The following is a 12,750-nucleotide window of genomic DNA, read 5'->3' as shown; positions in this document are numbered from 1 at the left end:
AGCATTGATTTCTGCTCTAATCTATATAATTTCCTGTCTTCTGCTGGTTTTGGTTTTGGCTGTTCTTTAAGGTATAAGGTTAGGTTGTATATCTGAGACCTTTCTTCCTTCTTTAGGAAGGCCTGGATTGCTATATACTTCCCTCTTATGACCGCCTTTGCTGTGTCCCAGAGGTAACATTGTTCGGTTTCTAATTGTTCATTACCATAATATAGAAATACATTGATTTTATATATTTATGTTTTTGGTTTTTTTTTGTTTGTTTGTTTGTTTTTTAAGTAGGCTCCTTCCCAACTTGGGGCTTGAACTCATGGCCCTGAGATGAAGAATCTCAAGCTCTACCAAATGAACCAGCCAGGTGCCCCTCTATATTTATCTTCTATCCTACAAACTTTCTAAAAAATTTTTTAAATTATTTTTATTTTTGAGAGGCAGAGAGAGACAGAGCGTAAGTTGGGGTGGGGCAGAGAGAGAGGGAGACACAGACTCTGAAGCAGGCTCCAGGCTCTGAACTGTCCGCACAGAGCTCAATGCAGGGCCTGAACCCACGAATGGCAAGATCATGACCTGAGCCAAAGTTCGACGCTCAATTGACTGAGCCACTCAGGCACCCCTATCCTACAAACTGTCTAAAATAATGTAGTAGCTAAGCCGATTTTCTGTAGAGTCTTTGGTAGTTTCTACATATGCAATCATGTTGTCTGTGAATAAAAAGAGTTTTGTTTCTTCATTTCCAATCCTTATGCCTTTTATTTCTTCTTTTTGTCTCTGGTGCTGGCTAGGACATCCAGTTACATGTTATTTCAGGTCATGACAAAAATTAGAGAAATGGATGACCTAGAAACTTCTCACAGATGAGTAAGTTCTTATGATGATGAAGATGCATATAGAAGCCATCTCAGTCTGAACTAAAATGGGACACTTATCTGGAAATTATTGGACTGTTGAGTGGTGATGCACTATAAACTTCGTAGTAAGATAATCATTTACATCTCTAGGCACTGTTCCACAAGCTATTTCCAAAATATGATTTAAGACACAATTTGAATACGTTTCTTGGGCAACTGTGACCTACAACATATTTTATCAAGTGTGACATCTACTTTATAGACTATCCTCATCCTTGTGTGTGCTATTGAGCGAGATCACAGATATGCCTTTAAGCTTCTAATCACCAACTAGTGATAAACTCTTCCATAACCATATAAGCTCAGGAGAAATGGAAGAAGATACTCAAATGTCTTTTGGTAGTTTTAAAAATTAAAAACCCCATAATTCCAAATGTTCTGCACAAAGAGGTTAACCAATTATTCATTGACTGAGGAGTCTGAGGAAAGAATAAAGGGTAAATTTTATACATGGTGATGATGATGGTAGCTTTCAGTATGTTCTTTTTAGACTAATAACCTGGTAATTCTGAGGGCTGTTAAAGCCATGACTCCTGAGAAGTGAAAAATATTTTGAGAAACTTCCCAGCAGGAGAAGACTCTTTACCTAGGGTTCTGGGCCCCATTCTAGCCCAAATGTTCTGGATTGGCATCAACTCTGTCCCTCTTCCCTTGACCCTGGCTGTAGCCATTCCAGAAGACTGTGATGTCATTAGACACAAGACAAAAACTCCCATTTTGGGGCTTCTCCAGCTGTCCCTAGACACATGGCAACCTTAGCACAAAGAAGAGAATATAGGCTGTGGAACCAGGAGATGTGGTTCCTTTTGCTATTAACCAGCTGCTGATTTCGAGCCTCTGTCCTTACTGACAGAATGAAGGAGCCAGGCAAAATAGTACAGTGATGATACAAACATTCTTTTTTAAAAAAACTTCTATGGTGGGTTGTTTTTTGTTTTTTCTGTTTTTTTTTGTTTTTTTTTGGTTTGGATTGTTTTTTTTTTTTTTTTACAAGCTTAAGAGCTTGTAATGTCACAGTATCACAATTATTCTATGAGTGATCTAGAAAAGTATTTTGTTCATTTTCCTGGCAAAAAAAGCTGAAGCTCAGAGATAAATGTCTTAGAGCTAGTTTAAGTGGTAAGGCCTGTGTCAAGGGGCAAATCTTTCTACAGTATCATAGGGAAAAGACTGCAAAGAGGCACCCTGCCAGGCACAGTTCTGTTGGCCACCAGTGTTCTTAAAGTTTAAACTGGGATGTGCTTCTCATTTGCATAGGTCACTCCAACCATGTGTTGTACCCATCACTTTCAGGCTCTGCCTGGCCCTTGAGTTGTGATGCTGCCACAGAAACATAGATCCATACATCACTCGATTTCATTCGATTTTAGTATTTTATTATCACATGCGTTCATTCTTCTCTGTTTCAACACTTCCCAGGACTCAACTTGTTCATCTGCGTCAAAACAGCTATAAGTACTGACTTGTCTAAAAGAAAACACCGTGACCTGTAGTGGCAAATTATCTTTTGGGGCAAGGTTTGCTCTATCATCTGAGCACAGAATATGGTGGCACATAAACTTGCTTTCATCCTAAGTCTGTTCACCCAAAACCTGACTCCTGAAATTCCATCATCTATGATTGTTAGTCAAATAAACATGGACAGAAAGAAACAGAAGACTTTTCAAGAAAATGGCCTTCGCCCTATTCCCCAAAGTCACAAAGCAAAGGTACGGCTCGGTTAGAAGTACATAAAAGGATCATTTGATTCATACCTCTGGGTTGAGGCTGAAAGCTTTTGCTGGTTTTCCCACACAGAGAAAATCAAAAATAATTTCTTTCATTGCAAAATCTAAGCGTTCCTGTAGTGGAAAAGAGACAACAAAACAAAGATTTTAAAATACAAATTCAGTGTGAAGTGTCTATTTTCATTTTAGGCCACCAACAGGTGGTTGCTACAAGAAGATGCCGTTCAGTTTTATGCATTAAGAGAATCCCTGAAGGAAGACCATGCCCCTTACAGCCTTGGGTAAAGCTGCCCGTTTTCATGTGGTGTACAGAGATGCTTTTGTTATGTAAAATGTGGAATTTAGCCCCTAAAGCCTGGAATGACTAATGATAAAACAAAAAGCAAAAAACAAATCCCCCAAATGAAAAACCAAAGCACTTGGAATGTCTGGGCTTAAATACAGTCTCAACACTTTCTGCTTGTAAAGCAAATGCTGATCACCTCTTGAAACTCAGTTTAAAATAAATGTTTAAAAATACCACTGCAAAATGACCATCTTCTCCTATTCTCTAACGTTTCAAATCCTTGGGCTCATATTGTAATGGACAATGTCTGAAAGCGAAATGAACAATCAACAAATAAGACATACTATGATTACGTAAGTGAGAAAGCAGAAGCCAGATTCTGATGGTTTGAGACAGTGGCTGCTATGATATGACTGGTTCATTTTAAACAATATTCTGGAATAAGCAAAACACATTCTCAGGCACGTGATAACTATATGCAGAAAAATCACATTAATTCATCTGCCCAAAAAGCAAGAGACGTCTTTTCCCTAAGAGCAAATATGACAGAGGCATCTCATTATCCGAACACATAGAGAGATATTATACATTACTAGTCTGTGAAGTAACGACTGACCCTTACATCTTTATATCAATGTCAATTGTACTAATAGTATTTTCATGCCTATAATTTCCCTTTATCCACACAGCATTCTGAAGTACACTGGGCGAGCATTTCCCTCCACGTTTTACAGTTCATTTTATAGTTCAAGACACAGAAGAAAGATGCTCTCTGACTTGTTTAAGGGTATAGAGCTGGCTTGTAGCAGAGGCTGAACTGGGATAATTATCTTTTCACATTGTTCTGTAAGTCACGAGGAAGTCGAAGTTGGGATATAACCATTTACCCACAAAGTGTGATTTAAAAAGTAAAAATCTTGGGTCTAAATAGTAAACTAAATACTAAAATCTATGTTTACCATTATTGGACCCAGTTTTTAAGGAAATTAGTACCTGTAAGTTCTTAGAAAAGTTCCTGGCAGGGGCGCCTGGGTGGCTCAGTTGGTGAAGCATCTGACTTCAGCTCAGGTCATGATCTCATGGCTCCTGAGTGCAAGCCCCCCATCAGGCTTTGTGCTGACTGCTCAGAGCCTGGAGCCTCCTTTGGATTCTGTGTTTTTGTCTGTCTCTGCCCCTTCCCTGCTCATGCTCATGCTCTGTCTCTCTCTCTCTCTCTCTCTCTCTCTCTCTCTCTCTCTCAAAAATAAATAAACATTAAAAAATTAAAAAAAAAAGTTCCTGGCAAAGAGTAAGTGCTTGATAAATTCTAATATTCCTATTCATGCTTCTTTCTCACGGGGTGAAAGAGCATTTTTCTTTACTCCTCAAATTTCACAAAGCAATCTTTTGATTTCCTCCAAACACCAGACTCTTGGCTTCCTCCTGACTTGCAGAATCCAGAGCAGAGCATCGGGACAAAACAGGGACTGGGAGTCAAGAGGCCCTTTTACTAATAGGTTCTATGGCCTTGGATGAGTCACTTAAACTCTCTCTGCTCCTTCATGTGACAGACGCTGAAGACACTTGACATACCCATGGCACTATTTGTTTCGAAGAAAAAAAAAAGCTACGTGTGAAAACACTGACAACACCATCCCGCAAAGTCTTTCCACATAAGCTATTACTTCAGACTTTTCACCTGGTAGCACTTGCTAGGAAGGAGACTGGCTACTTGAAGGCAGTTAGATCATTCCCACTGCCAGAAGCTTCTCCATTACCTGGGCAATGAACTGGATGATTTTCACAAAGATGTTCAGAGGCATATCCCTTGGCACCACACCACGGGACCCTTTGGGGAAAAGTGTTGTGATGATGGTTATAAGACGGCTGAAAGATAGGGAGAAAAAAAGAGAACACAAGCAAGATTGGCTGAGCTCCAGTTCTGTAAGTGAAAATGGCAGATGTTTCATCTTATCTAAGTATCAGAGAGAATTCAGAAAAAGAAAACAAACCACTTCATCCCTTTTTCATCAGCATAATTACTCTATCAAGTTTTTCTGCAAAACTAAGGGCACTTGGAAGATCATAGCCGTGTGCTTTGTTAACACGGTGAATGCAACCTTGGCCGTGGAAGCTTGCCGTCCTAGTAGAGGCCGAAATTTCTGTAATGGCTGCTGAGCTACTGACTAAGCAAAGACTGAAAATGTCCTTAGGACTTAGATCTTTTAGAAAGTGTCAACTTTGAATAGTTTTTACTTTGGTTAATACAGGTAGCGGTAAAACAAAACACCCTCTTTATTGGCTGAGTAATGGTTACCATTAACTCAGTGAGGTAGTTACCATTAACCCAAACCAGATCCTTACCTCTGAGTAGCTGTGTTGCTTTCACATTTAATTCGAATCATGTAAACCCAGAGTAATCTGTATAGAGATTCCAGTGCAACCCGAGCCATCTTGGGGTCTTTATTCTGCAACAGAAACCAGGATGTAAGTTAGCATTAGATTTAAGATTTAATTAATATTAGGTGGTAAAAAAAAATAAATAAATAAAATGGTACTGTATGGAATGTATGGAGATTATTCTTTTCTGAATGGCTTAGAAATGCAGGGCCCCTACAAGGCACTGCATCATCTGGGATTTATGGAGTATTTGCGTCCGGGTGTCCATTGTGTAAATAATCTATGAGGAGGGATCCAAATAGCCATGAGGGCAGGGCAGAGTGGTTCCGGGGGAAGTCATGTCATTCTCTCTTTTGCCAAGGTGAACACTTGAAATTGCCTTCTTCCTCCAGCCCTAGGGAACCTGTATTCTCTAGCACTAAGAGAATAATTAATCTCTTCTCTCTAGTGTTGATTATGCCCTTGTAAACATTGTTTTTGTTTTGATTCCCCAAATTCCCTACCCCCCCCCCAACTGCCTGAATCTAATTACCCACCAACATTTATTGAGATGAATGTGTACTAGGCACTGTGTTAGAACATGGGATATAGAGATAAAAGATAATCCCTTTCCCTAAGTTGTTTACAACCTCTGGGGGATGGGAGGTGGATAAAAAGCAATCAACTCTAAGGCAGTAGAAAAAAACTGGTAGGCACAGGAGCTAAAGAATGAAAACAGAAAGAAAGACAAGCTATTGCAAGCTCAAGGAAGGTCAGGAAAAATTTTCAGGGGCACATGAAAACTCAGAGGAACTTTAATCCAATCATTTACTCATGTGTTCATTCAACAAACATTTGAGTGGCTACAGTGGGCCAGGTACTGTGCTTGGCACAATATGAAACTTTGCACAGTGTAAAAGGATGATGGGAAGGGAGAGCGTGTGGAAGCTAAGAGAGCTGAAGAAGACCGGTCATGTCTCACACCCTGGCAATAGTTTGTATTCCAGTGCCTAGGGCCAGATGAAGGAGCAGGGGCTGAGGAGGGTTATGAGGAAGGCAAGGGTGATGTGTGGGACCCTGCATGCCAGGTTAACAAAGGGGACCAGGGTTCTCCTGATGGTGACAGGAAGCCACTAAGATCAAGGAGACCACGGAAGAAGTCCCCACACCGTGGGGAAAGGAACAGAAACAGGAGACCAACTGTGACAGAGCTGCTGGCTTCTGGGTAATAACAGGCCAGAGAGGAAGCAACGGATTCTTTCCTCACTGTCCTGTCTTAATCTAATCATATTCCTCTTGATTTAAAAATCATGCACTGGATAGTTTCCCTGATGCCTGTGGGATCCAGGTAACATTTCTTGGCATAACTGACCAGCCAATATGTAGCTCTAATCTACCTTTTCTGCCTCCTCCTGCTTTTCCCCCACAAGCTTCCTCAACTGTGGCCAGGCCATGTTCATTCCATTTCCATGTCAAGAGTGGGTTCCTTCACCCCTTGCCCCTGCCTCCTTCTTTTCTATCAGGTGAACCCTACTCCTTCACAGTCAACTTGAACATCCCCTCTTTTGTGCAGGCTTCTCTGTTCCTCCCCAGGGTCCTCAATCTCGTACCATTAAAGCTAACTATTCTGTCCTGAATGTCTTCTGACCTTCAAACGACCTCTAGCAAATGGTCTTGTTTAGATGTCGGAAAGGAAGGGGCATTATTTACTGTAATATCTATTAGAATTCCTGCCATTCTTCAAGGGGTCGATAACTGTTTCCTAAACCGTGTTTAAATGTCACTTTTAACTGTCTTACAAGTTTTTTGCTCTCACGTTACTTCTCTTCCCTTATTTATTTATCTTGTCATAATTGTCTTAGCTGTTTTATTCTTAGTGTAGATAATTTGGTACTGATTTTTGTAGAATTCATAAGTGTTTAGACATAAAGTTTATTTTTAGGCTATTTATGTAAATAAATTTTATGGAAAAGACCATAGAGAGTAGTTTTTTAGATTTAGGAAAAGTGGATTTCTTACGTCAAATTTTTGGTGTGATCATTATTATAAAATTCTAAATTTCTACATGCATTTAGGTCTGTTTTTAGGATTTTATTAGTCTGTCCATTCATGTGCTAATACCACATTATTTTCAGTTTAACATGTGTTTTATTACTAGATTATACACCTGAAACTAATATTACACTGTATGTTCACTAACTGGAACTTTCTAGCTCTAGGGAAAAAAAGGCCCCGACTTTTTTTTAAGGCCCCAACTTTTTTGAAGCATACATTTATATACAAAGGACAATTTTTTGCTTGTTTGATTTGCCTGTTTGGCTACATAAAGAAACTTTATGTATTTTAAAGCTGCATTTAAAATATTCCATCATTAAAAAATTGGGGTTATTGTGTTTTTCTAGATTTTTAAAATTTTCATTTTTTTTAAAGTTTACTTATTTATTTTGAGAGAGAGGGAGGGAGGAAGGGGGAGAGAGAGAGAGAGAGAGCAAGCATATAAGCAGAGGAGGGGCAAAGAGGATTCCAAGCAGCCTTCTTGCTGACACCACACAGAGCCCAATCTGGGACTCAAACTCATGAGCTGTGAGATCACAACCTGCGCTGAAATCAGGAGTCGGACACTTAAGCGACTGAGCCACCCAGGCATCCCCTTCCTTAAGGGACTTCTAATCACCTCCTGGACGTCTCTGTTCCGTGATGTGGTACATGAGGGGGCCTTTGGCAATCTGGCTCCCCCATCACTACCTCCTAGGTTTGGTGCACCCCATGTCATTATATCCCTTCTGCAATTTCCTAAATGCCTCAAATGCCTTCCTACCCCTGGTCTATTTGGAAAACTTCTATTCCCTGGCGAGATTCAGTTAGGTGTTATCTCCTCTGTTAAATCCTCTACTATTACAACAACTATTGTTCCTCCCCTGCCCACCCCCCCCCCCACCCCCGGAGAGAGACTGCCAAGTGCCTCTACCCTCTGCTTCCAGAATGTTGTTCTACCCCTTTACGTTTCTTACCAGACTGTGAACTCCAGAATTTTGGTTTGTTCATTTTTGTGTCCTCAATGACTGCCATACAACAGGCTATCAGTAAACATCAATGTAAAAAAAGCAGACTGTGAGTAGTGGCAGAACAACTTGATGCATAAGCAAGATGTCTTTATCTAGAACCTATACAAGGAGGCAGTTTGAGACAGTGGCATAGAACCATTCTGAACTTACCTCCTCCTAAGGACACAACAAATCTATAGCTACATATGGAACAGTTCCCTCTGGAAAGAACCTGAGAACTAGATGAACAGCTACTTTACAACAAAGGGTAAAAGAGCCACGTCAGGACAGGTTAGGAGAGGCAGATACGTGGTCTTGACAAAAAAACCCTACCCTCAGAGTGGTGACCCACCACGGGGAGGGGTCTCATGAATAAGGAATTCCTCCCTGAGGAGCATGGAGTTTGTTTCCACATTAGCCACCCCATCCCTTGGGACCTGCATCAGAGAAATGAGCCCCCAAATGGGTCACTTGGAAAATGAACAGGGCTTATATCCACGAGAGCCATAGGGCGGTAGGGAAAGACAGAGTTTCTGCTCTTAAAAGGCTCACATGCAGATTCACTCTCCCTGGGACCCCGTGAAAAAGCAGCAGTTAGAGAAGAGCCTAGACCATATGTGAAGAAGATAAAGTTGCTGATATTAAGGCACGCGTTAGAAGGGCAAAAGACTGTTGGGACTCTGCCTAGGGATGGAGGTGCTGGTGGGTGACATTTTTACCTTCTTTCTCTACCTTGCTGGTCCTGGCACTGGGAAGTACTATTTTTGCACTCACTCTAACCAACCAGTGGCAACTCCCATCCCCCATGCCACTGCTTTGGATTTGCACCTCTTGTGTTGCTCCTATAATGTCGCCCCTGTGCCCCTTGACCTACCAAAGCCAGCACACATGCACAGCTCACACAAGGGGATGCCCTTGAGTTTTAGGCTCTGGTGGCCAGGGGGATTGCATTTCTAGACCCTATGAGTCTTAAACAACCAGAGAGACAGTTCCAGAGACAACCAAGAGCTAGGGCAAAGTTAAATATTAAGGTTCATTGCTTACATAGGGCCACCCCCTTAAGACTGGGTGAGATAGCTATTTTGCCTAACACATAGAAACAAACAGAGAGAGTCAAGCAAAATGAGGAAACAGAGGAATATATTCCCAACAAAAGAACAAGATAAAACCCAGGAGAAAAAAAAAACAACTTTGCTGAAATGGAGATATATAATTTGCCTGATAAGGAGTTAAAGTAATGGTCATAAAGATGCTCACTGAACTGAGGAGAAGAATGGATGCACACAGAAAGATTTCAACATAGAAGAAAAATAAGAAAAGATCAGAAAGTCCCAAACAGAAGTCACAGAACTGAAGAACACAACTGACTGCACTAAAAAATATACTAAAAAGGTTTAACAGCAGACTAGATGAGGCAGAAGGAAGAATCAGTGATCTGGGAGACAGGGCAGTAGAACTCACCCAAATAGAAAAGCAGAAAGAAAAAAATAATTAAAAAAAAAATAAAGATAGCTTAAGGGACCTATTAGACAACATCAAGCAGAATACAGGGCTTCCAGGAGGAAGAGAGAGAGAGAGAAAGGGGCAGAAAACTTATTTCAAGAAATATTGGCTAAAAACTTCCCTAAAAAACTTCCAAACAAGAATATTGTATGCAGCAAGATTATCATTTAGAATTAAAAAAAGAGATAAGGATTTCTGCAGACAAGCAGAAGCTAAAGCAGTTCATCACCACTGAATTGGCCCTAAAAGAAATGTTGAAGAGACTGCATTAAGCTTAAAACAAAGGGCACACTAATTAGTGATAAGCGAACACATGAAAGTAAAAATCTCACAGGTAAAGGTAAATATATAGTAAAAAAAAAAAAGTGGACTAATCACTTACAGTTAGTATGAATGTTAAAAGACATAGTAAAATAACGATATACTAATTACTTAAGGGATACACAGAGATGTAAAATGTGACATCAAAAACACAAAAATGCAGAGTTTTAGAATGCATTCAAACTTAACTTGCTATCAACTTAAAATAGACTGTTAAATATATAGGCTGTTAGATGCCAGTCTCATGGTAACCACAAAGCAAAAACCTCTAAAAGATACATAAAAGATAATGGGGGGCATTGGGGTGGCTCAGTCAGTTACGCTTCTGCCTCTTGATCTCGGCTTAGGTCATGATTTCACGGTTCGTGAGATTGAGCCTCACATCGGTCTCTGCACTTACAGCACGGATCCTGCTTGGGATTCTCTCTCCTCTCTCTCTGCCCATCCCCCACTTGCACTCTCTCTCTCAAAATAAATAAACTTAAAAAGATAATGAGAAAGGAATCTAAGCATGACACCACAGAAAGTCATCAAATCGCAAGGGTAAAAAGCAAAAGAAGGGAACAGAGAGAAACTACAAACAGCCAGAAAAAAATTAATAAAATAACAGTAAGTACAGACCTAAGAGCAACTACTTTAAATGTAAATGGAGGGGCGTCTGGGTGGCGCAGTCGGTTAAGCGTCCGACTTCAGCCAGGTCATGATCTCGCGGTCCGTGAGTTCGAGCCCCGCGTCAGGCTCTGGGCTGATGGCTCAGAGCCTGGAGCCTGCTTCCGATTCTGTGTCTCCTTCTCTCTCTGCCCCTCCCCCCTTCATGCTCTGTCTCTCTCTGTCTCAAAAATAAATAAACGTTAAAAAAAAATAAATGTAAATGGACTAAGTGCTCCAATCAAAAGACATAGGTTTGTTGAATGGATAAAAAACCCAAGACTCATATATGCTGCCTATAAGAGATTCACTTTAGATGTAAGGACACATACAGACCGAAAGTGAAGGGATGGAACAAGATTCCATGCAAACAGAAACCAAAAGAAAGCTGGGGTGGCTGTGCTGACATCAGACAAAACAAACTTGAAAATAAAGACTATAATAAAAGACAAAGAAGGGTATTACATAATGACAAAGGGGGTCAATCCAACAAGAAAATACAACATCCGTAAATATTTATACACCCAACATACACGCACCTAAATGTATAAAATGAATATTAACAAACCTAAAGGGAGAGACTGACAACAACACAATAGTAAGTAGGGAACTTTAAAGCCCCACTTACATCAATGGATAGATCACCTAGACAGAAAATCAATAGGGAAATATTGGCTTTAAATCACACATTAGACTTTAAATGGTACATTACACTAGATGGACTTAATAGATGTATACAGAACATTCTTTCCCAAGTCAGTAGAAAACACAATTCTACTCAAGTGCATGTGGAACATTTGCCAAGAGAGATCATACGTTAGTCCACAAAACAAGTCTAAATAAATTTAAGAGGACTGAAATCATATCAAGCATCTTTTCCAATCATAGTACGAAGGTAAAAACCAGTTACAAAAAGAAAATTGGAAAAATCACAAATATGGGGAGATTAAGCAGCATACTAATGAATAACCAATGAGTCAATGAGGAAATCAAAGAAGAAATTAAAAAAATACCTTGAGACAAACAAAAATGGAAATACAATGTACCAAAATCTATGGATGCAACAAAAGCAGTTCTAAGAGGAAAGATTATATTGATATAGGCCTATCTCACGGAACAAGAGAAATATCAAATAACCAATCTAACTTTAAACCTAAAGTAACTGGACAAGAAGAACTGTTAAAGCCCAAAGTTATCAGAAGGAAGGAAATAATAAAGATCAGAGTGGAAATAATGAGATAGCAATTAAAAGATATAGAGAAGATCGGTGAAACTAACAGCTGGGTCTTTGAAAAGATAAACCAAATTGACAAGCTTTTGGGCTAGACTAAAAGAAAAATAGAGAGGGCTTACATAAATAGAATCAGAAAATAAAGAGAAATTGCAACTGATACAAATGAAATACAGAAGATCATAAAGGACTATTATGAACAATTATATGCCAACCACTTAGACAACATACAAGAACTAAATTAATTCCTAGAAACATATCATCTTCCAAAACTGAATCATAAATAGAAAAATCCGAACAGACCAATTACTAGTAAGGAAACTGAATCAGTAATAAAAAAAACTCCCAACAAACAGAAGACCGGGACCAGATGGCTTCACTAGTGAATTCTACCAAACCTTCAAAGAAGGTTTAATATCAATCCTTCTTAAACTCTTCCAAAAACTTGAAAAGAAGTGAATACTCTCAAACTCATTTTACGATGTCAGCATTACCCTGATACTAAAACCAGACAAGAACACAACAACAACAACAAAAAAGAAAGTTACAGGCCAATATCCCTGATGAACATAGATGCAAAAATCCTCAACGAAATATCAGCAAACTGAATTCAAGAAGACATTTAAAGGATTATACACCATGATCAAATGGGATTTATTCCAGGGATGGAAAGATGGTTCTACATTTGCAAATCAATCAACATGATAAGCCACATTAACAAAAT

The 12,750-nt window shown here is 39.6% G+C and overlaps 1 protein-coding gene across 5 annotated transcripts in view; it reads right to left on the bottom strand.

Annotated features, from left to right (window-relative positions):
- FRY (FRY microtubule binding protein) overlaps positions 1-12,750 on the bottom strand; it is a 349,471-nt gene that overhangs the window by 139,039 nt on the left and 197,682 nt on the right. For 4 of the 5 annotated variants that reach the window (XM_047852065.1, XM_047852039.1, XM_047852049.1 and 1 more), the window contains 3 exons: positions 5,265-5,368; positions 4,679-4,787; positions 2,663-2,749 (listed from right to left, as the gene is read on the bottom strand). In XM_047852065.1, coding sequence (XP_047708021.1) covers positions 2,663-2,749; positions 4,679-4,787; positions 5,265-5,368 — 300 coding nt within the window. Of the gene's footprint in view, positions 1-2,662; positions 2,750-4,678; positions 4,788-5,264; positions 5,369-8,290; positions 8,440-12,750 lie in introns of those variants that run through there. The other variant, XM_047852074.1, reaches the window with a different exon arrangement.

Source organism: Prionailurus viverrinus, chromosome A1, assembly GCF_022837055.1.
Source record: "Prionailurus viverrinus isolate Anna chromosome A1, UM_Priviv_1.0, whole genome shotgun sequence".
NCBI lineage: Eukaryota > Metazoa > Chordata > Mammalia > Carnivora > Felidae > Prionailurus > Prionailurus viverrinus.
Note: the sequence above shows the minus strand (reverse complement) of the source record. Positions and strands in the feature narration are given on the sequence as shown.